General features: G+C 37.5%; 1 protein-coding gene across 1 annotated transcript in view; it reads right to left on the bottom strand.

Annotated features, from left to right (window-relative positions):
* Positions 1 to 26,906, bottom strand: part of PTPRQ (protein tyrosine phosphatase receptor type Q) — a 304,390-nt gene that overhangs the window by 161,022 nt on the left and 116,462 nt on the right. The window contains exons 35-37 of the mRNA XM_060412482.1: positions 19,085 to 19,205; positions 6,839 to 6,999; positions 5,697 to 5,842 (exon numbers count right to left, since the gene is read on the bottom strand). Coding sequence (XP_060268465.1) covers positions 5,697 to 5,842; positions 6,839 to 6,999; positions 19,085 to 19,205 — 428 coding nt within the window. The remainder of the gene's footprint in view (positions 1 to 5,696; positions 5,843 to 6,838; positions 7,000 to 19,084; positions 19,206 to 26,906) is intronic.

Below are 26,906 nucleotides of genomic sequence, written 5' to 3'. Positions count from 1 at the left end.
TCACATGAGCTAAGAAAAAATCTTAAATTCTCTTGCCTGACTTCTAGTTATATTTGTTCCAAGCCATTTTATGATAATTAAGGAATTGTAATCATTGCCCCCTTTACCAAATTTTAAATACAAAACATGGTCAAAATCAACTCTAAAATAAAGAAAAATAGGCTTTTTAAAAAGTCATGTGTGTAATTAAATATGAATTAAGTATGAATAATTTTATAATAATATAATTCTATACAGAGAAATCTGAATCATTCCAATCTGTACAAAGTCCTTAGAGTCCAAAGACCTGTATTCAGTTTGGAGAGAAGTTCTAGATAAATCATCTGATCGCAAAACTTGTCATCCTCTAACTGTGAAATGGGAAGAACCTCTTCAAAAGCCTTCACAGAGGGCTTTTGAAGATTAGATTATATGAGGCAAATAAAACACCACCATCTCTGGCACATGATAAAAGAAACGTAATAAATAGTAAAAGGCTATTTCAAATTAATAACATAGGATGATCAATTCGACTAAAATTTATAGCTAGCATGGCTCCGTGATGTATCAACCAACTAAATTCCACAAAGTCCTGTGGTTCTTTGACAGAATGTGAGACAGTGACTGTCATAAAATATCTACTTCCATTTTGTGGTGACTTATAAAGTAATAGACAAGATAAGACATTATTAATCTCACACAAAATAGGATCTGGGAACTTTAATATCTTCCAACACATATACTTTACAGATGGTATAACTGGCTCATATAATCCATCTCTTAAAATATTAATGGAGCCTTTCTATTTTTTTTTGCTATAAAATTTACTCTGATTATGTATGACCCTGATGACAATTAAGTAACGAATTACTCTGAATCACCAGAATTTATTTATGCTGAGTGTGAGTAAACATGCACAGACATGTAACACATTTAGAACCAGATCAGTTATCCAGATGATTATCCCATTCATCTGTTTATTTTGAAGGGCGGGGGGGGGGGGGGGAAGCCTTGTGGCTCAAATGATCTAATTAAGGCTTATTGTTTGAGAATATAAATACAGTTGGAAGGTATTTAGTAAAAACTTCTCAAACTTGATTAATCAAACCAGTACTTATTTAACACATTTTAATAAAAAAAAAAAACTAATAGAGTTTTGCCAAGAAAATGCACTGGTCATAGAAAACACTCTCTTCTAACAACACAAGAGAAGACTCTACACATGGACATCTCCAGATGGTCAACACTGAAATCAGGTTGATTATATTCTTTGCAGCCAAAGATGGAGAAGCTCTATACAGTCAACAAAAACAAGACCCGGAGCTGACTGTGGCTCAGATCATGAACTCCTTATTACCAAATTCAGATTGAAATTGAAGAAAGTAGGGAAAACCGCTAGACCATTCAGGTATGACCTAAGTCAAATCCCTTATGATTATACAGTGGAAGTGAGAAATAGATTTAAGGGCCTAGATCTGATAGATAGAGTGCCTGATGAATTATGGATGGAGGTTCGTGACACTGTACAGGAGACAGGGATCAAGACCATCCTCATGGAAAAGAAATGCAAAAAAGCAAAATGGCTGTCTGAGGAGGACTTACAAATAAGTGAGAAAAGAAGAGAAGCAAAAAGCAAAGGAGAAAAGGAAATAAGCATCTGAATGCAGAGTTCCAAAGATAGCAAGAAGAGATAAGAAAGCCTTCCTCAGCGATCAGTGCTAAGAAATAGAGGAACAGAACAGAATGGGAAAGACTAAAGATCTCTTCAAGAAAATGAGAGATACCAAGGGAACATTTCATGCAAAGATGGGCTCGATAAAGGACAGAAATGGCACGGACCTAACAGAAGCAGAAGATATTAAGAAGAGGTGGCAAGAATACACAGAAGAACTGTACAGAAAAGATCTTTATGACCAAGATAATCACGATAGTGTGATCACTCACCTAGAGGCAGACATCCTGGAATGTGAGGTCAAGTGGGCCTTAGAAAGCATCACTACGAACAAAGCTAGTGGAGGTGATGGAATTCCAGTTGAGCTGTTTCAAATCCTGAAAGATGATGCTGTGAAAGTGCTGCACTCAATATGCCAACAAATTTGGAAAACTCAGCAGTGGCCACAGGGCTGTAAAAGGTCAGTTTTCATTCCAATCCAAAGAAAGGCAATGCCAAAGAATGCTCAAACTACCGCACAATTGCACTCATCTCACATGCTAGTAAAGTAATGCTCAAAATTCTCCAAGCCAGGCTTTAGCAATACGTGAACCGTGAACTCCCTGATGTTCAAGCTGGTTTTAGAAAAGGCAGAGGAACCAGAGATCAAATTGCCAACATCCGCTGGATCTTCGAAAAAGCAAGAGAGTTCCAGAAAAACATCTATTTCTGCTTGATTGACTATGCCAAACCCTTTGACTGTGTGGATCACAATACACTGTGGGAAATTCTGAAAGAGATGGGGATACCACAGCACCTGACCTGCCTCTTGAGAAACCTATATTCAGGTCAGGAAGCAACAGTTAGAACTGGACATGGAACAACAGACTGGTTCCAAATAGGAAAAGGAGTACATCAAGGCTGTATATTGTCACCCTGCTTATTTAACTTCTATGCAGAGTACATCATGTGAAACGCTGGGCTGGAGGAAGGGCAAGCTGGAATCAAGATTGCTGGGAGAAATATCAATAACCTCAGATATGCAGATGACACCACCCTTATGGCAGAAAGTGAAGAGGAACTCAAAAGCCTCTTGATGAAAGTGAAAGAGGAGAGTGAAAAAGTTGGCTTAAAGCTCAGCATTCAGAAAACGAAAATCATGGCATCTGGTCCCATCACTTCATGGGAAATAGATGGGGAAACAGTGGAAACAGTGTCAGACTTTATTTTGGGGGGCTCCATAATCACTGCAGATGGTGACTGCAGCCATGAAATTAAAAGACGCTTACTCCTTGGAAGAAAAGTTATGACCAACCTAGATAGCATATTCAAAAGCAGAGACATTACTTTGCCAACAAAGGTCCATCTAGTCAGGACTATGGTTTTTCCAGTGGTCATGTATGGATGTGAGAGTTGGACTGTGAAGAAGGCTGAGCGCCGAAGAATTGATGCTTGTGAACTGTGGTATTGGAGAAAACTCTTGAGAGTCCCTTGGACTGCAAGGAGATCCAGTCAGTCCATCCTAAAGGAGATCAGCCCTGGGATTTCTCTGGAGGGAATGATGCTGAAGCTGAAACTCCAGTACTTTGGCCACCTCATGCCAAGAGTTGACTCACTGGAAAAGACTGATGCTGGGAGGGATTGGGAGTAGGAGAAGGGGATGACAGAGGATGAGATGGCTGGATGGCATCACTGACTCAATGGACATGAGTCTGAGTGAACTCCGGGAGTTGTTGATGGACAGGGAGGCCTGGTGTGCTGTGATTCACGAGTTCGCAAAGAGTCGGACACGACTGAGCACCTGAACTGAACTGAATAAAAGACACTGTGTCAGGCACACTGAGGGGACAAAAGTGGGTAATTGTTAAAATGGAGAAGAGTTAATATGAAACACAATGGACCACAATTGGAGGAGGTACAAGATGGATTGCCCAGTTGCAGCAAGGAGCTTAAACTCCACAAAGTCTGAAGAAGGACAGATCACTTCACAACCAACTCAAGTGTTCCAAATCATAACCAATTACTGAAAACAACATTGATCTGCTATAATTATTTTTATGTTCTGTGATTAAACATTTATTGAGCATTATGATACAGTAGCAGAGGATATCAGGGAATGGAAAGACAAGAGTCACACACAATCCTTTTCTTCACATTATCTAGTATGGGGTAAGGGAGCTAGGATAAGTAGCAGACACCAGGAATAGAAAGTAGACTATGATGTGTCATGCATAAGGGATACTACAAAGTTCTGTGGGAAGAAGAGAAGGAAGAAAACAGCTATATATCTATCCTGCTACGTAATTTTCATTTTGATGATTTCTTCTACTCTACCATTCCAAAATAGAAAATTAAGTAGTGAATATTTTTATGCTATATTTAACTAATTTTAGAAATAAATTAAAGCACAGATGAACTTCAAGGAATATTAGAAATGTTTTGACATCATTAGCCTGTGCCTTCTTGCAGCTGTCATACTTAAAAGCATTCTTAAGATAACTTAATAAAAGATTACATTTTCTAAGACAATGAGTCATAAATGGGATCATATTATATACTCAGGTTTGAATAAGAAAGTTCATAAAATCACCTTGAAATTATAGTTAAACTTTTGCCCTTGATTACTTAAGATGTGGACAAAGAGAGCCAAAACAGAATCAGACACAAGCCGTGAAGTAAACTGTAGTAGAGACAAAACCTTTGCTAAAGGTTCAGAACTACTGAATTTTGAATACTGAATATTGGTTAAATGCATGAAAAAAAATCTGCAATTTGAATGGCCTGATGACATAATAACAAATTATTAAATTTATAAACAAACTGGGAAAAATGCACATTAAATTTCCATTTTCCTTCCCCAAATAGAGTAGAACAAAAAGAAGCAGCAAAAATTGTTTGATGTACAGAGTTAAACAAACAGATTGTCCTTTCTTATGCAGCCTCACTCTTACAAGGCCTGGAGCAGAATATTAAAATCCAACCAACCTCTGGACTGTCTTTTACTCATTGCTGGGTAAGGCCTAAGACAGCATGCAGAATTCTGCGCTGACCACTAGCCTAAACTGCATCAAAGCAAGTCATGCTTTAGAGAGGCTTCTGCTCACAAGAACTAACTCTAGTGGCTAAACTTGGGTTAGTAATCACAAATTGAATTAGGCAACTTAAAATTAATAAGACTCCTCTCTATTCTCCTTCTACTAAAAAGGATACAATGACTTAATAGTGGTCAGAGTAATAATCAACATTCAGTCAACAGTTCCTAGTAGTAAGGTACATATTCTGTAAATGGCCATTATTTCTTCTATATCAGTGTTTTCCAAATTATATTCCAACTCTCCGATTCCTGATTCAGTCACAACTGTCCAGAGTTTTATTCTTTTCAAATGTTAGAGTGGAGAGTTAGTTTGGAGAAGTAAAGGAATCCAGCTGAAAAACTAAAAATATTTCTCTAAGTGAAAGGCACTTCAGCTATTGTAATAACTATTGTTGTTTGTATTTCAGAATGTATCCATCTGAAAATTATTCAGCCCTACAACCTTGAATATCACAAGTTTAATAAGTGCATTTTGGTACTTTCATTACATCTGATACTAAGTGATAATGATGATGAGGATAACCCCCTCCTACTAACAATGGAAAAATTTTAGACTTGAAGAAAAATACACAAACACATCCAAGCATGAAAACTATTATATACAAACAAAAGGGGAATTCTTTTTAGCTGAAAAACAATTGAGGGTAAGTGAAACCATCAATTCTCTGGAGAAACAGCACTGAGAGCCCATTTCTATACAGAATGTTTAAAAGGTGGCAGCTTCATTGCTGGTAACACATTTGAAGCTGATCCAGAGACGTGTGTGTGTTTGAGTGCATGTCTGCATGCATAGACAGACAGATTAAAATATATTTATTTCTCCACCACATTTTTCTATGTCAATGGGAGTTTTATAAAAATGTCTATACATAATTCTCAATGTAAGATAAGAGACATTTTCTACTATGCCAAGTCTTTATCAACAGAGCTGAGAGATGTAAATAAAGAAATAGGAGAAAACTCAGGTCTTACCTGGATGAAAGTACCTGAAGTATTTCTGTAATAAACAGAATAATATTGTATAATCCCATTAGGTTTTGAAGGAGGTGTCCATAAAAGAAGTATTGATGAAGAACTGAGGTTTGAATAATGAACATCTTTGGGAGGATCACTTGGTGCTAAAAAACAAACAGTTGAACACAAAAGTGTACCTGTGTCTCCAAACAATGTCTGAACTGTTCTAAATGTTATCTATGTCTAAGTTATGACTGTTAAAAATTAAGAATATCTAATTAGAAGTCAGAAATGAAATCCGTAAAGCTCATTCGGCCATCCCCATTAACATTCTACCACAGGAATATCCAAGCAGAGGACAAATGGATTTCTTCTCCGTAAAACACTATCCCAGTTCCAAATCAGGCCAATGCCTTGGATTTGAAAAGAACATACGACAAGTTTCCAATACAGAATGCATACTATGAAATTCTAGTTTAACTCAGCATTTTGAAACTGAATAATGGGGGACAAAGGCACAGAGCTGACTTCATGTATTTTATTTTGTTTCATGAAAAAAAAAAAAAAAAAACCCTAGGACCTCCCTGGTGGTCCAGTGGTTAAGAATTTGCCTGCCAATGCAGAGGACATGGGTTCAATCCCTGGTCCAGGAAGGTTCCACGCATTGCAGGGTAACTAAGGCCATGCACCATGTCTGCGGAGCCTGTGCCCTAGAACCCAAGCTCCACAGTGAGAACAGTGAGCAGCCCACATACCACAGCTAGAGAGTAGCCTCCACTCCCTGAAACTAGAGAAAGCCCGGGCACAGCAGTGAAGACCCCGCACAGCTGAAGATAAAGTAAACAATAAATTAATAAAAAAAAATAAAAAGCACACTAAGTGCTAAGCGTTGAGTTTTGTGCTGAGTGCATTTACAAATATAAATTCATTTACTCTTCAAAAGGACCCTAAGGTAGGTGATACACCGTATGCATACAAATGGGAAGTTGAGGCACAGAGAGATTAACTAACTTTCCCAACTTCACAGAGCTAGAGGGACCAGAAAGCAATTTTGCGTGTAACTTATGACAGATATTAGGCTTAATAAGACATCTCTATATTTAATGTGTGTTTTCTGAATAGAATATTCTTTTACTTGAGCTACATCCAGAAGAACTCACCTCCCTCAGGTGTTCGGAAGTTGATGATATTGCTTCTCTTTTCCCCATCACCAAATCTGGTACTAGCTGTTACATAAGCATGATATTCAACGTTGTGGTCCAAATCTGAAAACTCTAATGATGTTTCAGTTACATTAACAGTTTTTAATGATGATCTGTCCCTAAGAGGAAAAAAAGTTATCTGTACAACTGACCTTTAAACATTATATATATATTTTCAGTGCAAGTACATTAAAAATAAGCAACATTTATGCATATTTATTAATCCAGACTAATAGGATAAAGATACTACTTATCCTGAAATGCTGAAAAGAATGTTTCAGAATAATTCAATACATAAGCTTCCTTTGCTTTCAAGTATATTCAGTAGTTCAAAGAAGTATTAATAGGATGTTCATATTAGAATTTGCTTAGACTGATTCTAATAGATCTCTGGGAATTCTGTGTATTCAAAGTATTTATAGCATCCTTTTCATACCAGTGTTTTAGTTGTTGAAATAAATATTTGTTCTTTTGAAGTGTAGGCATAATTTTATTCATATAGTATATCTATCAAATCCATTTTATAAATATTGTATAACAATAACATTGATTTCAGACCCAATTCAAATAAACAAAAATATCTGAATAGCTATATCTAAAATAATGAGTATGGGTTATTCTTTAATTAGAAGCAAGATTTAAAATAATGAATGTAAAACATAATAAGAAAACAAAAAGTAGAGCTTATATATCTTACTCAGCTAAAATCTTAAATGTATCTCAAATATTACTTTGGAAAATAAAGTAAATATTGATTCACACTCTTCGAGTAAGTACCAAAGTCCCAGGAGAGGGGGGAAATGTCTGAAGAGCATACTGTTGCTAAGTAATACGGTACTACAGTTCATTTCAGATATGTTACTTCAGATTCCATAGAACTGGATATAGATTAGAATCTAAGCTAAAGAATATGTATATAATTGTACTGAAAACTGTGAACTTTAAGAACAAATTTATATTTTAAGGGAAATACAATTAATTATTAAAGGATTTAGATAAGGAAATATGATTAATATCACAGAAAAGATACATATCTCATGTAATGTAATGTCTTTTTTCTTCTTTAGAAACACAAGGCATCCAAGAGGTAAATGGATATTCCCTCTGAACATGAAATGCTTTTGTTTCTCTACCACTAAAATAAATGAATCCTGAATCATTAAGGGGAATAAAAGATTTTAAGTGAATTAAGGGTATACACAGAGAGACATTTCAGCCATAGTTTTACCATTACAAAAGCATCAATTCACTGTAAATACAAGTATGGTTATCTGAAAATTGTTGGAAAGCTTACCGTAGTGAGAATTATGCATTCAGAATATGCAATTGGAGACAGGCAGGATTAGCCAAGCTATTTAGTGATTTGAAACAGTTTCATCATTCTTTTCCAGAAGCCACAGGGAGAACTGAGTTCTCTCTTTGACTTCGCTGAGACTACAGAATATCTTTTAAAACTTAATGCTATAGCTGTTAGGCTATTAGTCTGAGAAAGATGCCTTGTTGTAGAAACTTAACCCAATTCCAGACTCCTAGATCATTAGAATATTACAATATAGCTAATCTAGTTCAGATATCTAAAGCTATGAAATTAGCTAAAGCAACCTAATTGCATTGTCTATTTAAAAAATTTCTCTTCCAGCATATTTTTAAAAATATCTGCTGCCCTATGTGACTACCTTCTTGCCCTGATCTTCAAGCAAAATACTGTAGATAAGTATTTGCCTACAATATATAAAGGACTTTCCAGGTGGCTCAGTCAGTAAAGAATCCCCCAGCAATGCAGGAGATCTGGGTTCAATCCCTGGGTTGGGACGATCCCCTGGAGAAAGAAATGGCAACCCATTCCCATATTCTTGCCTGGGAAATCCCATGGACAGAGGAGCCTGGTGGCCTATAGTCCATGGGGTCTCAAGAGTTGGACACAGCTTGGCGACTAAACCACCACCACAATAAGGAAAACCCCAATTATGTTCCATAAATAATACAGAATCAAGGCAATTACTTGGAAAATGCAGGTTAAGCATAAATTTTGTCTTAAATATCTCGGTATTTCAGTAAAAAAGAAGGCAGTCTTTATAAATTATCTGAATAACAAAGTCAGTAGTCCATCTCAGTTAGCATATACAGATATGGTATACACATCTACTCTAACTTATCTCCAGAGACAAAACAGTGCTAACAAAAATTTCTCAGGTACTGAAAAGTCTTCTGTTTGGGGCTTGTTTGTTTCTTTTGAAGTTAATTGTGGCTGATATTTGAATAACTATGGTAGGAAAATATCTGAGCATAAACTTCAGTGGGAGCTTCAACTACTGATACAAGTTCAGAATGTATCTTGAGTTCATAAGAAATGGCTTGCTATTACACTGAGAACCAGAAGTAGGAAAAGAAGAGAAAATGGACACTGTTCCCAAGGATCTGGCTTCACCCTCTTTGCTCTTATGCTGTTGCCAGGCTGGAGGAAACACATGGAAACCTCTGGGCCGAAGCCTGAGCTCTCTGCTCTCTGAACAGCCATCTCATGAACAATCCTACAGTTCAGAGGGTCACTCCATCCCATGCGTGAGAAACCCAACTTTGATGCTGCTACAATCATGTTTTTCTCCTGGTTTTAACTTGTTTAGTTTAAAAACCTGTTTTGTTCTTATTAGTTTAAAAATATTTTATTTCCATTTATAAAAGTATGTTTTATATAAGGCTTTCCTGGTGGCTCAGTAGTAAAGAATCTGCCTGCCAATGCAGGAGACACGAGTTCAGTCCCTGGGTTGGGAAAAACCACTGGAGAAGCAAATGTCAGCCCACTCCAGTATTCTTTCCTGGGAAATACCATGGACAAGAGGAGCCTGATGGGCTACAGTCCATGGGGTTGCAAAGAGTCAGACAACTTAGTGACTAAACAACAGCATTATATATCTTGATTTTTCACTTATGTTAAGAATAATAATCTACATAGTTATTTTTTTCTAAGTTGCTTAATTTGGATATATCATAGTTCTTCAGCCTTCCCTCTATAAATTATCATTTAGGCTGTTTCTCTCCTTTTCTCTTTAGTTATTACTGACAATGATGCAGCAATCATTCTTATTTAAATATCTTTCCATAATAGTACTTTTATTTCTACAGGTTAAATTCCAAATAGTGTGATTGAACCAGATGGGTTTTTTAAAAAATTTTTTAAACACACAGAAATCCCTTGCATTCCTATACACTAATAATGAGAAAGTAGAAAAAGAAATTAAGGAAACAATTCCATTCACCATTGCAACGAAAAGAATAAAATACTTAGGAATATATCTACCTAAAGAAACTAAAGACCTATATATAGAAAACTATAAAACACTGATGAAAGAAATCAAAGAGGACACTAATAGATGGAGAAATATACCATGTTCATGGATCAGAAGAATCAATATAGTGAAAATGAGTACACTACCCAAAGCAATTTACAAATTCAATGCAATCCCTATCAAGCTACCAGCCATATTTTTCACAGAACTAGAACAAATAATTTCAAGATTTGTATGGAAATACAAAAACCTCGAATTGCCAAAGCAATCTTGAGAAAGAAGAATGGAACTGGAGGAATCAACTTGCCTGACTTCAGGCTCTACTACAAAGCCACAGTCATCAAAACAGTATGGTACTGGCACAAAGACAGACATATAGATCAATGGAACAAAATAGAAAGCCCAGAGACAAATCCACACACATATGGACACCTTATCTTTGACAAAGGAGGCAAGAATATACAATGGAGTAAAGACAATCTCTTTAACAAGTGGTGCTGGGAAAACTGGTCAACCACTTGTAAAAGAATGAAACTAGATCACTTTCTAACACCGCACACAAAAATAAACTCAAAATGGATTAAAGATCTAAATGTAAGACCAGAAACTATAAAACTCCTAGAGGAGAACATAGGCAAAACACTCTCCGACATAAATCACACAGGATCCTCTATGATCCACCTCCCAGAATTCTGGAAATAAAAGCAAAAATAAACAAATGGGATCTAATTAAAATTAAAAGCTTTTGCACAACAAAGGAAAATATAAGCAAGGTGAAAAGACAGCCTTCTGAATGGGAGAAAATAATAGCAAATGAAGCAACTGACAAACAACTAATCTCAAAAATATACAAGCAACTTATGCAGCTCAATTCCAGAAAAATAAACGACCCAATCAAAAAATGGGCCAAAGAATTAAATAGACATTTCTCCAAAGAAGACATACAGATGGCTGACAAACACATGAAAAGATGCTCAACATCACTCATTATTAGAGAAATGCAAATCAAAACCACAATGAGGTATCACTTCACACCAGTCAGAATGGCTGCGATCCAAAACTCTGCAAGCAATAAATGCTGGAGAGGGTGTGGAGAAAAGGGAACCCTCCTACACTGTTGGTGGGAATGCAAACTAGTACAGCCACTATGGAGAACAGTGTGGAGATTCCTTAAAAAATTGCAAATAGAACTACCTTATGACCCAGCAATCCCACAGCTGGGCATACACACCGAGGAAACCAGAATTGAAAGAGACACATGTACCCCAATGTTCATCGCAGCACTGTTTATAATAGCCAGGACATGGAAACAACCTAGATGTCCATCAGCAGATGAATGGATAAGAAAGCTGTGGTACATATACACAATGGAGTATTACTCAGCCGTTAAAAAGAATTCATTTGAATCAGTTCTGATGAGATGGATGAAACTGGAGCCGATTATACAGAGTGAAGTAAGCCAGAAAAACACCAATACAGTATACTAACACATATATATGGAATTTAGAAAGAAGGCAATGACGACCCTGTATGCAAGACAAGAAAAGAGACATAGATGTGTATAACGGACTTTTGGACTCAGAGGGAGAGGGAGAGGGTGGGATGATTTGGGAGAATGGCATTCTAACATGTATACTATCATGTAAGAATTGAATCGCCAGTCTATGTCTGACACAGGATACAGCATGCTTGGGGCTGGTGCATGGGGATGACCCACAGAGATGTTATGGGGAGGGAGGTGGGAGGGGGGTGCATGTTTGGGAACACATGTAAGAATAAAAGATTTTAAAATTAAAAAAATAAAAAACTATAAAAAAAAAGAGAGCCTTGGAATCAAGGCATGTTTAAGTTTTCAGAAAAAAAATTTTTTAATGATAAATCATTATCATTTGGAGTGTGATTTGGAGTCACAGCAACAAGTGTGCAAACTCACCACTAGTCTGGATAGTAATCTTAATTTCTGCAAGTTCAACTGACCAGAAACATTTAATTTGCACATCTATGACCATGAGTGAAAAAGAATTATCTTCTTATTGGTCATTTGCAGTCCTAATTTTGGAATAATTTACTTACAAATTTTCTTTTATATACTTTTAGTCCCTTAAATGGAAAATAGCATATGTTAAAGAGTTAGGGAGACATTTTTCTTTTAGATAGTGTTCCAAAAGAAGAGATATCTTCATAAGGGGAATCACATATTCCCCATCCTTTCCATATTTAGTAATAGTATATATATATAATCAATATTCAACAAAACTTAGTGAGCACCTATTTTATGTCAGGAATGATGTTAGTTGCAAATGAGAAAGGGACAGGCCCTACCCTCCAAATAGAGAAAGCAGTAAGTAAACAACAAATTCATTAATAACAATAGTTTCCCCCTATTAGTTAAAAGCAAAGAACAAAAAGAAAGAGGAGTGAAGAAATTAATTGGGACCAAAGAGAAGAACAGCAGGATAAATCACCGCCCCCAGAGCTGCAGAAATGTTTGCTCGAGAGCGAGTTAGTAAGATTTAAGAGAATAAGGAGTTGAGTGGGATGGGGCGAGGAAGCAAGAAGGCTCATTTGGCAGGGCAGGTCTAACTCTTAGGTGTCCAAAGTCATAAACTACATGGAAATGGCAGGAACATAAATGGCACACAATACTTAGAAAATTAGCCAAACCTCTCACACAGTGCAGATTTTCACACTGAGGGGAAAACAAAACAAAACACAAAACAAAACCTCTTGAGAGTGTTGAGTGCTATCACGTTACTGATTCAATTCTATAAACTAGAATATAAATTCTATAAACTAGAATATAAATTAGAACATTTTTAAAGCCTTTTTGAATGAGAAATCAAAAGATTTAATGACTGAAATTATTCTGAATAAATTTCTATTCATCTGCACTCATTGGTAACAAGAAAATGTCTTGAGATGAAATTAATGGAGATTTAACACAAAGTTATTTCCTAGGTAATTTACACTTCTTTTCAAAAGACAGGCCACCTTTTGACATCAGGGCATAAAGGAAATTCTAGAGCTTAAGAGCAGTTTCTTTGCTCTTTTTTACCAATTCCTTTGCTCATTTCTTATCACATCAAGACTATACCAAGCAACAATTACTTATGAGGGATCATGAATACCAACACCATATGGAAATATTTAAACAAAATTCCCTATTTTCCCAACTGTGAACATGAATGGTTTCCTAGACAAAGTTTGAGACTCTTTGAAAGATCATGGTCTTAATTCTAAATTTCATAATTTGATATTTTGTTCCATGCGGGCAACCTAGCCTAATGAAACATCTATTCCTATACATCCCTATGAACTTAATATAAAAACTTTAATCTGCTATTATCTAAATATTCTACATCAGCCTTTTCACTCACCAGATGCCTTTCCCCAAAATAGAGAATTTCAATGCGTTTACTTGACTCTCTCAAATACTTTTCCCCCTCACATGAACCAGCAATTTCACTCATTTTCCCACTCGAAGGACACTGGTCTTCTACGTTGCATTTACTCTAGAATCTTTACACAGCTGAATTGTATCACCAGGTTAACAATTATCAAACTAGCATGGCATAAAGAGCTACACATCTATGATCCTAAAGCTTTTCTAGAATCTCAGAGAAAGTCTGAGTCTCAGTGGGGTATTCATTTATTGTTACTCTTACTCCTACTCTCAACATTTGCTTAGCTGGTTGATTTCATTTGATTTGGTTTGACTTTGTCTTGCTTGTTTGCCTTTAGCAGAAAAGACACACTTATAAAATTAGAAGAAAAAGCCACTATGGAGAATGAAGTTGAAGCTCATTTATACACTTACAAACCATCCTCTTGAAGCCAACATAAGGAATTAGGATCCAGAAGACAAGATGAGGGACTGTACTTCAGCTGGAGGAGAAAGATTTCAACCCCTAAGAATGAACACAAATTCCTTAGGCCAGGAAAACTGAGAAAAGTTTAAAAGCCAAGGTCTGTGTATAAGCTAGAATTTTCAACATCATTTTCATTCCAGTCTTTTAGCTCTATCTTATGGACCATTCACTGAAAAGTTTTATGAACAAGGAAGAAAACTACTGTTAAATTTTACTGACATTATATAAATAAAATTGCTAAACAAATCCAAGTTGAACTCAACTATAAAATAAATATGTTGTATAAATCAGTTTACTATAATACCACACTTCAATCCAAAGTATATTAAAAGAACACACTCAGAGGGCTCTAGTAGAAATGCATTTATCTAATGGTGGTTGCCCTAGGAATGAAAGGACTGTTTCTCATTTGAAAATGTATAAATATAATTTACCAGTATAACTGAGGAAAAAGTGTTACTTAGAAGAACACATAATTTTAAAATGTAATGTGCTAAAGAAGATTTCTGAACACACTATCTACAGATCAAATATGACTCGCATTGTAGTGGTTATAAAGTGATTGCACAATAACCCTCATGAGCTATTTTGTAAAGAAATACTCATGACAAAGAAGTCACCGGTATAGCAAATATAGTAGGTAACCTGCAATTTGCAGGCACATTGAAAATAGCAAATATCCAAAGATGTGTTTTTTTAAATTTTCCAGGCAAGAATACTGGAGTGGGGTGCCATTCCCTACTCCAGGGGATCTTCCCAACCCAGGGGCTGAACTTCTCTTGAGCTTCCTGCATCGCAGGTGGATTCTTTACCACTAGTGCCGCCTGGGAAGCCCTAGTGTTGAAGCAAGTCCCCAGTTATCCAGGCTAAAGCCTCTTAAGGCATTCAGCCTCTTCCTGTTTTCTCCCATAATCACTTGTCAGATTCTGTAATGGTCTCTGAGCGCTGTCATTAGAGATTTCTGTGAAGCATCAATCTCCGCATTTGTCTTAGCACTTTTCAATATTGTCCTAAACCAGGCTTTCACCTTCTCGTGTGGGGACTGCATCGCTGCCTTCAGTTGGCTCCTCAGCCTTCATCATGTTTCAACACAAAAAATCTACTTGAACATTCTTCATAACTCATGAGATGGAACAGCTTGCTTCCTTCAGAAAGATGTTGTTTTTTAAAAAGAATTTGGTAGTTAGTGAAAGAACAAAAATAATGGAAATTGAGTATTGTGAGAGAAATATGAACCCCTGAAACAGGAACTCTGCTAATAAAAATAGAGACCACTTACACAGTACTTTAAGAGAACACCACGGATAATTTAGTGACGGAGTCACCACTCAAACCTATGTTTCTCCACTCAGAATGTGCTCATGGTCTCACGATACATGCCTCCTACCCTCCCCAGTTAAACTGATATGGCAAGAGTTCCAAAAAACCATTAAAGAAAGTGAAGTCATTCAGTCATGTCCGATTCTTTACAAAACCATGGACTGTCACCTACCAGGCTCCTCGATCCATGGGATTTTTCAGCCAAGAATACTGGAGTGGGTTGCCATTTCCTTCTCCAAGGGATCTTCCCAACCCAGGGGATTGAACCCGGGTCTCCCACATTGCAGGCAGATGCTTTACTGTCTGAGCCATCAGGGAAGCCCCCCGAAACCATTACTGATTAGTAACAGTGATAAAAAAGGACCCTGGATCATGATATCCCTTTAACTACAGAGGCTAAAGCTTCCAGCTTAGGTAAGAAGATGCTGGAAATTTACAAATATCTTAGATACTTCATTACCATTTATATCTTTCAGTCTATTACAGATGATGTTCTTAAACATGTTAAGATGTTTTTCCTTTTTTGTTCTTTCTTTATAAGACCTAACTCTAGTCAACAGAAGGTGTCCACTGTTTGGAAAAGCATCACTACTTTTATGCCAGAATGAAAACATAATAAATCTCTGCTAAATTTTTAACTCTTAAAATATACTCTGCATTCAGTCATCCATTCATCTGGTGATTTAGTCTCAATTATGAGCCAGGTAGTTTCCTGTTCCAACACAGCGATGAACAAACCAGATCTTGAAGCAGACAGGATCTTAATCTCTCTGCCTCTTCTTTCACACTTGCCTCCTCCCTATGTGTGGTGTGTGTGAGAGAGAGAAAGAGAAATAAAGCCAAGTTCTATTGAGGAAAAAGCATTTTCTATGTTCTCTTTACACAGTAAGAGTCAGTCCAGCATGAATAAAGGCCATAAAGTTTTATAATAATTCATGGTGTAGAAAGGAAGAATTACATGCAGTCAAAAAGAAAAGAAAACGTTTTGCACTACTAAGAAAAAGTGAAAGAAAGAACAGGACAAAGCTGCCTTGGAATCTTGAGTGTGAAAGTGAAAGTGAATATGTTAGTCGCTCAGCTGTGTCCAACTCTGTGACTCCATAGCCCGCCAGGCTCCTCTGTCCATGGCGATTTTCCAGGCAAGAATACTGGAGTGGGTAGCCATTCCGTTCTCCAGGGTATCTTCCTGACCCAGGACTGAACGTGGATCTCCTGCATCGCAGGCAGATTCTTTACTATCTGAGCCAGCAAGGAAGATAAGTTGAGGGTAGGTGGTGAAGACAAATGAATAATTTGTAAAGGAAGTGCCAGCATAGAGCTTCTCCTTCTTAGGATGGAGAGGAAATGTCTTCAGTATGGCATTACTTATGCCTAGTTCAGTAGTTAGGTTCAGTGATTATTAACACTTATGTCCGGTAAGATCTAAGGGCTCTTCCAGCAGACCACTGGAGCTAAGGAACAGTGCGGAAGCCACCTTCCAGTCCTGCACACTACAGACTGATTCAGAGAAAACAACAGAGCATATAGCTACCTGAGGGTTGAGACAGACATGCTAAGAGATCCAGAGCACTAGAATAAATCTGAGGTTGGATCAAGGCTAAAACAGAAAATAAAAACCTTGAAAATGGAAGCTATGATGGCAGGGGGTTGGGGAGGGAGTCCCAGAATGGTTCCCAACAGTCAAATGAGATAAGTCACGATATCCCAAACTTGAGATCCCCTCATCCTACTTTTCGTGGTCTCTCCTATACCTACAATCCTTAGGAAGTGAGACAGAAATGGGACACCCCCTGAAAGAAGAGAGAAAAAAGTACTACCGGGGAGTTGAACTCACACAGCATGATCACTATACAGAGTAATGATACTGTTTATCAGAGTAGGACCCGAAACCCAACCAGAAAAGTCTTGATTCTCATTAACTTTTTTTCACTTTCAATTTTTTTTCTAACTCAGCAAAACAGAGTCATAAATCTCTGAGTATTACCTTTGATTCAAAAATCCATAAGATTCCATTGATTTCTCTTTCATTTTATTCCCATAGCCAATCAATCCATCACTGGGTCCAAGCAACTTTTCTTCCTAAGTGTAATAAAAAGCTGCCACTTCTCTCCTCCATCCCTGGACCATCCATAGCTCAGATTACTAAAATAATCTCCCACCTAATATCCCTGCTAGCACTTTTCCCCCTACAGTTCTTTCTGCATAAAGTACCCAAAGTGCCTGAATAATGCTTCAACAATTGTGCTTTAATAATTCCCCTTACAACTGAAATGAAAACCAAATCCTTATGATGGTGTAGCTCCTGACCTTTGCCAGCCTCCTACTCTCCAGTATAACTCTCCTCTGTCTCTCCATCTGTGGCAACACTCACCTTCTCTATGGTTTTCAAAACGAATGTGTTTCCTCACAGACCCTAAGCACTTGATATTTCTTTCTCCTGCAGATCCTGACCTGACAAGAAGCTCCTTCTTGCTCAGATCACAAGTAAAGGCCGTCTATTCTTTTGACCTTTTCTTTGGGCATATATTCTTTTGGAAGCTTTCTATCAAAGGTAACCCTCTTTCCCCTGATTCCTTCTCTTTTGTTTATTTATGGGTATATAATCCAATTATCTCTTAGAATGTAAGCTCCTTGAGGGCAGGGGTCTTGTGTGTGTCTTGTTCACAGGTACATAGCTACTCTATCAGTATTACTGAATGAAGAAATGAAACCCTGAACTGATAAATGAAGGAATAGGGTGATAGAGGGGAATGGTCGCCTGTGTCACTGCTACTCCTCCCATCATCATCCCTCATGCCACTCCTAATTTTGCCAAAGAGTAAGCAAAGGGATTGGAATCAGGCAATGAAGAATACAGGAAGGGTAGTCCTAAGGGGCAGTGTGCAAAGGGTTTAAAGAGGGACTGGGGGTGGGGGGGAGTCTTAATTTAGGAAAGAGAAGAGTAGACTTCTTAAAAACATCATACATAGCCTTTCACTCAATGCTGGACCTTCCAAGTAAGAAATATAAAAGAAGAAATGTTTATATAAAGCATTATATAAATTGCATTTTCAAAGTTGAAATATTTAACACATTAGGAAATATGTTATATCACTTTTGAATCCTTTTACCAGGATTTATAATAGATCAAAGTAGGGCTTCTAATCTATTGAGTTTCCATGAAACAATATATTAATACCATGTTGTTAATTGATGAGAAGCATTATAGGATTATGTCTTTTCTCACAACTGACCCATAAATAGGCAAGTAGGGTAAAAGTGATCAGAAAAAAAATAACTACACTGCTTCAATGGACAACTGACCTTAAATAATAGAGTTCTGGAGAAATATCTTTGAGTTAAATTTTAGTTTAAAATATTCTGCTGAAGGAAACTTAAAAGGAGAGTGGCATAGAGAATATTGGAGTAATATTCTGAAAGCTTTTCACATATAGTTACAGTTGGAGTCACATGAGCAGTCCATGATGCTGACGAGCAGGATTCTAGTGTAATTATACATAATACATTTATTTTGTTTTGATTACAAAATTCACATTATTTGACTATGCTTGGACCTCCACATAATATGGGAAAAAAGTTGTTTCTTAATAAAAGGATATAAACTAGCCTATTAATAATCAGATTTCTAATGTAGCTTCACTATCTGAAATTTTAAAACTGCATTCCTATTATGTTACAGATTAATACTTGTTCTCAGAACTATTTCCAGAAAAGAAAAAAATTCTTACCAGACATAAACTGTGTAATAGAGGATAATTCCATTTGGCTCCAGGGGTGGTTGCCATGACAACTTCACCATGACACCAGACAACTGTTTTACAGAGAAGTCTTGTGGGGGAGAATCAGGAGCTGAAAAGTTAGGATATAAGATAATGTATTAATATTTTATTAAACATACATAAGCAGCAGCTAAAATAGAAATGCACAAAAGTTTTATTTTGAACTTTCTGGTAAATGAATTGGGTACAGGGCCTTTCTCCATGGGCTGGAGAAGCTGTTTACTTTCAAAATGAGATGATAAAAGATTTTGCATGGTGGTGTTAGAACATCTGTTTCTGTGATTCAATGGAAAAAAATATTTCATGAGAAAAAAAGAACAAGGGTTATGACACTGTGATTCACCTACCATTCAAGTATATCTTGGTAAATTATCATCCTCTAATAAAAATAAAACTACTGGGGTGAGTAAATATACAATAAAAGAGCTCCCCAAACAGTAAAAAGAATTGGGGGAAAAAAATCACACATCCAAGAAGTGGTAAAGTGATAAGCGTAGCATTGTGAAGCAACTGACTGACCTCACAAATGAAAACAATACTCCTCAATTTCATTTGTGTCATTAAACTGCAAAACAGCATCAAAATCTGTTCACTCAATCTTCAAAATTGAATGGTCGACAAAGGAAGTACCAATGTAGTACATAAACAAGTATATAGACATTTCAGGGCCTATTTCTAATTGTGCTATAAGAGTGTAAGGATTCAAATATTTCAGCCATTCTGCATTAAAAAATACCTTAAACACTAAAAAATTACTGTAAACTAATTATCAAGTATATATTTCAACTTAGATAAAACATTTCGAATGCCATTACGCAGTTGCTACATAATAGCAGAGTGATGTTTTAAAATATTAACATTTTTTGCATGTAAAGGGGTATAAATTACTACAATTTTGATCACTGTTTTAGTTATACATAGAAACTGAAGTCACACCTAGTAGAAATTCTGAGAATTAGTTCAGAGTTCTTTAAACAGTTTTAATTTATAGATTAGTATTGTACAGATCACTTTTTTCCAGTAATTTGAAGATGCTGCTTGAATTATTATATTCTCCTTCTGACTACCCCAACTATAGTGTAGGGGTACGCATACATGTGTTTTTATTATTTTGATAATAACAATTTTTCCAAAAAGAGTTTATTGAGCAGAGAAAAGCTTTATGAAATAAGTTTCACAAAATAACAGTAGCAGCTGTATTTATACTTTCAGTTGCTATTCTCGCTGGCACCACAATAAAAATGCTATCAAACCTGATTATCACAGAATCCATATATCACATGGAGGTGTTTGTTTCCCAAGATATGAATTACCTCTAACTGAGGTAATTCTTTCATTTGTTAAAACAAAAAACTGTAATATTTTTCTAAATATCACTGCAAAACTTTTGTTTATTATTGGAAAAAAAGAATTTTAATCAAAACTAGCACTGATACAGAACACTGTATGTTGTAACTAAGCATTTGTCTTTGATAATATGCTTTATGCTTTAAGATGTTTACGTGGAATATCAGTTCTTGGTGTTTTATACTTAATCTTCAATATATTCTTGAGTAGTTTCTTTTTATTTCAAACTTTTTATTACTAAAAAAGTGATTAACGTGCCTTTTTAAGTAAAATACTGCATATTTACTATATCAGACAAAGTTTTAACTTTGTAAAATTTTAACATTTGTCAACATTACTTTTACATTCTTCAGGAACAGCTCAGTTGATAATCCGCCTGTAATGCAGAAGACCCCAGTTCAGTTCCTGGGTCGGGAAGATCTGCTGGAGAAGGGATAGGCTATCCACTCCAGTATTCTTGGGCTTCCCTTGTGGCTCAACTGGTAAAGAATCTGCCTGCAATGAGGGAGACCTGGGTTCAATCCCTGGGTTAGGAAGATCCCCTGGATAAGGGAATGGCTACCCAGATCAGTATTCTGGTCTGGAGAATACCATGGAGAGTTGGACATAACTGAGTGACTTTCACTTTCATTTCAGAAATGCGATTTTAAAAAGTGACATTGGAAAAATTGGAATAAATAAATGCAATGTCTTTTGCAATCTATCCAACTCATCACGACAGAGATAGGAGTATAGGTAAGAAGGGTCTTCGTAAGGCTTTTACTTTCTCTGCTAGGCAGGATCATTCCTATCCCTAACCCTCCCTCTACTCACCTTGCTTCAGGCGAAGGCGAAGTCGCTCAGTCCTGTCCAACTCTTTGCGACCCCAGGGACTGTAGCCCACCAGGCTCCTCCATCCATGGAATTTTCTAGGCAAGAGTACTGGAGTGGGGTGCCATTTCCTTCTCCAGGGGATCTTCCCAACCCGGGGACTGAACCAGGGTCTTCCACATTGCAGGCAGATGCTTTACCATCTGAGCCACCAGGGAATCCCTTGCTTCAGGTCAGAGCTTAAACATCACTTAATCTGCTACATTTTCCTGGACACCTCAGAACAGCTAAAATTCTTTTTTTGTGTGATGATGAACACTTATACCAGTAATTATAATTATAAAAATTATTTGTCTACACATTTGTCAAATTTAGATCTCTTCTAAAGAAGATAAGGAGTTCCTAATACCCAACAATAAGCAAAACTTCTGAGGCCTTTATCCATTCTAGGTTTGCTGTAATTTTGCTATAAGGGGGTTTTGTTCTTTACCCTGTTTGTTAGCAATTATGTCAATGACTGAGCCAAGGACTTAGATGGATGTTTACCATGACTTTGTATTTTGAACAGCCCAGGTATAATTTGAAACTATTGATGTAAGCAGTAATAAACTCTGACTGCTCAAAATAATAACATATGTTGTCTACTGGTCTAGCTTCCTTCATAAACAACCTCAAATTCTTACTACATGGGCTATTTAATTAGATTAGAAATTAAGAAGTGGGTACTATATCTATAGAGCATTGCTAAAATAATCTAGTACATCTTTCTGAGACATTATCTAAGAAGACAATCTAACCTTCTACCCTAGCCGTCTTTAACCACTGTCCCATGGGGAAAATTCATTTATTTGGTAAATTTTCACTTTGAGAGCAAGAAAAATCTAACTATGAAAAAATGAAAATTTGGACAGGTAAGTTCTGCTGAAGAAATAAGCAAAGGAAGCAGAGGCAATGACTAAGGAAGACTAACCCATCAGAAGACACAGAAACTGGGGCGCCGGGTGAATGACTGTAATCTGAACATCCACAAAGCACAATTCAATGGGTAGATGGGGAAAGCTTGAGAGGGTGAAAAAAGGTACTCTACAAACACATGTTACATCCAGAACTACTCCTCCTGGCAATGGGACTGACTTTTGCAGAAGAAGAATATTCTCAAAATATACAATGTAAAAAACATAAAAGGCAAATCCAAATCCAAAATGCATCTCTCAAAAGTAATTTTCTTTTTAGCATGATAATATGTCTACAGCTTTGTGAAGCAGCATTGTAAAGTGGTCTCAGTAGTAAAGTTGATTTTATTCAAGTGAAGAAAGGTGAGCTTAAAAGTTGAAAATGAAGGCTATCAACATTCAGGAATAGCATCTTGGCAAATTATGGAGAGAAATCCGGTAAATTGCCTGAACTCATTAGCAAGCTAATCTTAATAACATAAAAAATGCTGCAGGCCCTTCCTGATCCCAACACCTTGTCTCGGATTCATTGACTTATTGTGTAGTGAGCAGAACGAGCTTGGACTTCGTAAAGGTTGCCCTGGGCATGAAATGACACATGTATGTAATATACCTGGCACAGGATAAAGGTTATGAGTTCTGTTCTCCCGGGATGTTTTTGCTTTTAAAAGCAACAGATTAGAAAGCAACTTAAGGAGAGAACAAGATGGCAGAGGAGCAGGTGGATGTGGAGTACATCTGTCTCCATGGATACATCAGGAACACACCGTCAGACACAGAAGTCCATGTAGAACGCCAGCTGAGAGCAGACAGGAGTACTTGACCAGCGGAAAATAACATATAGAACCATGCAAAACTTGGTAGGGTGAAGGAACTAGGGGGAAAAACAGGCGTGTTAGTAGGATTGGACCTGCTCTCGGCCGGTGGGGGAACTGAAGCCAGGGTCCGATCCCCACAGTGGGACAACTGTCTGAGTCAGAGGAGAAACATTTACGGCTGAGAGTGAAACAGCTGATCTGCGGCAGCCATACACCCCTTATAGGAATGCTGGTCTCCTGGAAAGCACAGCGGCTGGGAGCTGGAGTCTATTAGGGAGTGTGGAGCAATCTCAGGAAGAGGGCGGCTGTTGACTGCAGAGAGGTGGATCGAGGGGATGTGAGGGAGAAGATTGTGGTAGGAAATGTCTGTGGAGGAAAGCCAGGCAGCCATGGAAGCAAGGCGATACTGCTGAGTCACATGCAGGGGGTGGAGCCATCACCATGGCCTCTCTCCCCCCACACAACAGCATCAGCAGCTGAACAATAGAGAGGCTGGCCCATCAAACGCCTGATGCACTGAACTACAGAGTAGGACCCCAGCCAGTGTGCCCCTTTAAGTGACTGATGCACTGATCTACAGAGTAGGACCCCAGCCAGAGGGGCCCTTCTATGTGCCGGACATGCCTAACAACAGAGAAGGACCCCAGGCAAGGGAGCCCTCCAAGTGCCTGAACAGGTGGGGTACGGACAAACACCGACCAAAGAGGCCTTCCGATCACCAGCTACAAGAAGCTTGAAGAAAGATGCTGACAGGGCTATAACTCCTGCAGCAGAGGCAGTTTGTGCACCTGCACACTTGGCATCACCTGGGTCCCTGCAAGGAAAGGAGCTGCACCACCTTCACACTCAACTCTCACTTGGGCAAAGCTGCCACAGGCAAAAAAAAATGTCTTGCCTCTATGCACACAGCATTGCTTCATTCATGTCCAACTCTTTGCGACCCTGTAGGCTGTGGCCTGCCAGGCTCCTCTATCAGAGAGGGGGCTCTCCAGGCAAGAATACTGGAGCGTACTGGCCAATACTGGTCACCATACCCTTCTAGAGCACTGTATTTCCTGCTGCCCTAGCCGCCAACCCCACTGAGTACCTGGTGCTGCCAAGGCCCCAGTGATCCAAGCAGCTGCACCACCTCATGCCTGGCCCTCACAGGGGCAAACCTAAGCCATCCAGGGCAGCCACAGGAGCAAACCCCAGTGGACGACCCACATGCAGAGGTGGAAATAAGACCACAATTGAAACCCAGGGCCAATGTGGCTAAGGAAGAAGACCCAAAACCTTCCCAGCATCTGTACAAGCTGCAGATTAAATCCACATAGTCCACTGGCAGACTATGTGTCTATGGAATATATAAAAGGTCATTGAGAGCTCCGACAAAAGAAAACGCCCTAGCTCTGATAGCTGTGGACACTGGAGGCAAGAACACACAGAAGGCGGACCGGATTAGAATCTGAGCTGCCCCCACAGCAGGTCCAGAGTTCAGCACAGTGTTGGAGGGCATCCTAGGGAGGTGAGATGGGCTGTGACTCCCAGCGAGGGAAAGGACTCTGACAGCAGGGACTCAAGAAAAACATTTATTATTCTTATGTTTTGACTTCTTCTGTAGATTCTTTTGGAACTTTTTTTTTCTTTTTACCCCCCCCCCCTGTTGTAGTTGTTGATTTTATTGGTAATATGAAATCTAACTAAGCTTTTGAGCTTTTTTTTTCCTTCTCAGTCACATTTTTTAGTTGTTATAAACCTCTGCCCCTACATTGGGCTTTTGTAGTTCTACGGAATTTTTCTCTTTTAATTTTTTAAACGTACTATATTTTTCTACATTTATTCCTTTGTTTGCTTTTCCTACTGTTCTTTTCCCCTTGCAGTTAATCTTTAATGTATATAAATCTTTATCTATCTCTATTTAACTTTGCATATCTATTCTTTCTTTTCTTTCTTTCCTTTCCTCTCAACATATTTGTTAGTTTTATTTTCATTGCTTTATTCCCCACTTGGCACCTTGCTTTAGTTTTGTTTTCCAGTTTGTGCTTTAGTTAGTTTTGTTCTTAACAGGTAAATATAATTTTTTATTTCCTTTGTTCATTGGGTCAATCTACTATTTGACTTGGGTTCATATGTATATGTATATATTCCATTATTTTAAGTATTATTTGGCTGATTTTGTAACTGCCATTTTCCTGGGGTTCACTTTGGTTTCTCATTTTTGGATATTTGTTTTAATCTCACTTAATGCCATAACAAACCACTTGTGGAATCTTCGTTCCTGACCAGAGATCAAGTCCTGAGCCTTTGGAGTGGGAGTACTGACTCCAAGACCCTAGGCTACCAGAGAATTAACTGCAGGGAGTATCAAATAGTGAGAACTCACACAGAGGAAACCACTTGAATACAAGACCCAGCATCACCCAACCACCAGTAGCGCCCTGTGCAGGGCACCTCATCTAAAGGATAAACAAAACAAAAATACAAACCCAATCATTAGGAGACAGGATTACCACCTCACTCAGCCTTGCCCATCAGAGGAAAAACAAACAAACAAAAACTCAGCACAAATCTCACCCTACACAAACCACCCAAGGGCAGAAACCAAAAGGAAGAAAGAATTCAACCTTGAAGACTGGGAAAAGGAGACCTCAAACACAAAAAGTTTAAAAAAAAAATGAAAAGGCAGAGAAATACTACACAAATGAAGGAACAAACTAGAAACACAGAAATCCAAATAAAGAGGAAATAGACAAACTACCTGAAAAAGAATTCAGAATAATTATATTAAGATGATAAAAAACTTTGAAAACAAAATGTGGAAAATGCAAGAATCAATTAACAAGAAGGAGAACTAAAGAATAAACATACAAACAACACAATTACTGAAATTAAAAATACTCTAGAAGGAATCAATAGCAGAATATCTGAAGCAGAAGAAAGGATCAGTAAACTGGAAGATAAAATGTTGGAAATAACTTCTAAAGAGCAGGACAAAGTAAAAAGAATGAAAAGAACTGAGGATAGTCCAGAGAACTCTGGGACAATATCAAATGCACCAACATTTAAACTATAGGGGTTCCAGAAGGATATGGAAAAATTTTGAAGAAATTATAGTTGAAAGTTTCCTCAATATGGAAAAATAAATAGTCACTCAAGTCCAAGAGGCACAGAGTCCCATAGAGGATAAACCCAAGGAGAAACACGCCAAGACACATAGTAACCAAACTAACAAACACTAAATACAAAGAAAGAATATTAAAATCAGCAAGGGAGAAGCAACAAGTAACATATAAGGGAAACCCCATATGCTTAACAGCTGATCTTTCAGCAGAAACTCTGCAGGCCAAAAGGGAATGGCAGGATACATTTAAAGTACTGAAAGGGAAAAATCTACCCAGCAAGGATCTCATTCAAAATTGATGGAAATATAAAAAGCTTTTCAGACAAGCAAGAGAATTCACTACCACCAAACCAGCTTTACAACAATGTTAAAGGGACTTATATAGTCAAGAAGTACAAGAGAAGAAAAAAGATCTACAAAATCAACTCCAAACAATTAAGAAAATGGCAATAGGAAGATATATATCAATAATTACTTTAAATGTAAATGGATTAATGCTCCAACAAAAAGACACAGACTAGCTGAATGGATACAAAACAAGACCCATATATATGAACGGTCTACAAGAAACCCACTTCAGACCTAAAGACACATAGAGACTGAAAGTGAGAGTATGGAAAAATATATTTCATGCAAATGGGAAGCAAAAGAAAGCTGGAGTAGCAATCCTCATATCAGACAAAATAGACCTTAAAATAAAGAATATTACAAGAGATAAGGAAGGACACTACATAATGATC

This window comes from Ovis aries, chromosome 3 (genome assembly GCF_016772045.2).
Source record: "Ovis aries strain OAR_USU_Benz2616 breed Rambouillet chromosome 3, ARS-UI_Ramb_v3.0, whole genome shotgun sequence".
Classification (NCBI taxonomy): Eukaryota; Metazoa; Chordata; class Mammalia; order Artiodactyla; family Bovidae; genus Ovis; species Ovis aries.
The sequence above is the reverse complement of the archived record's forward strand: the minus strand, read 5'-3'. Positions and strand labels throughout refer to the sequence as shown.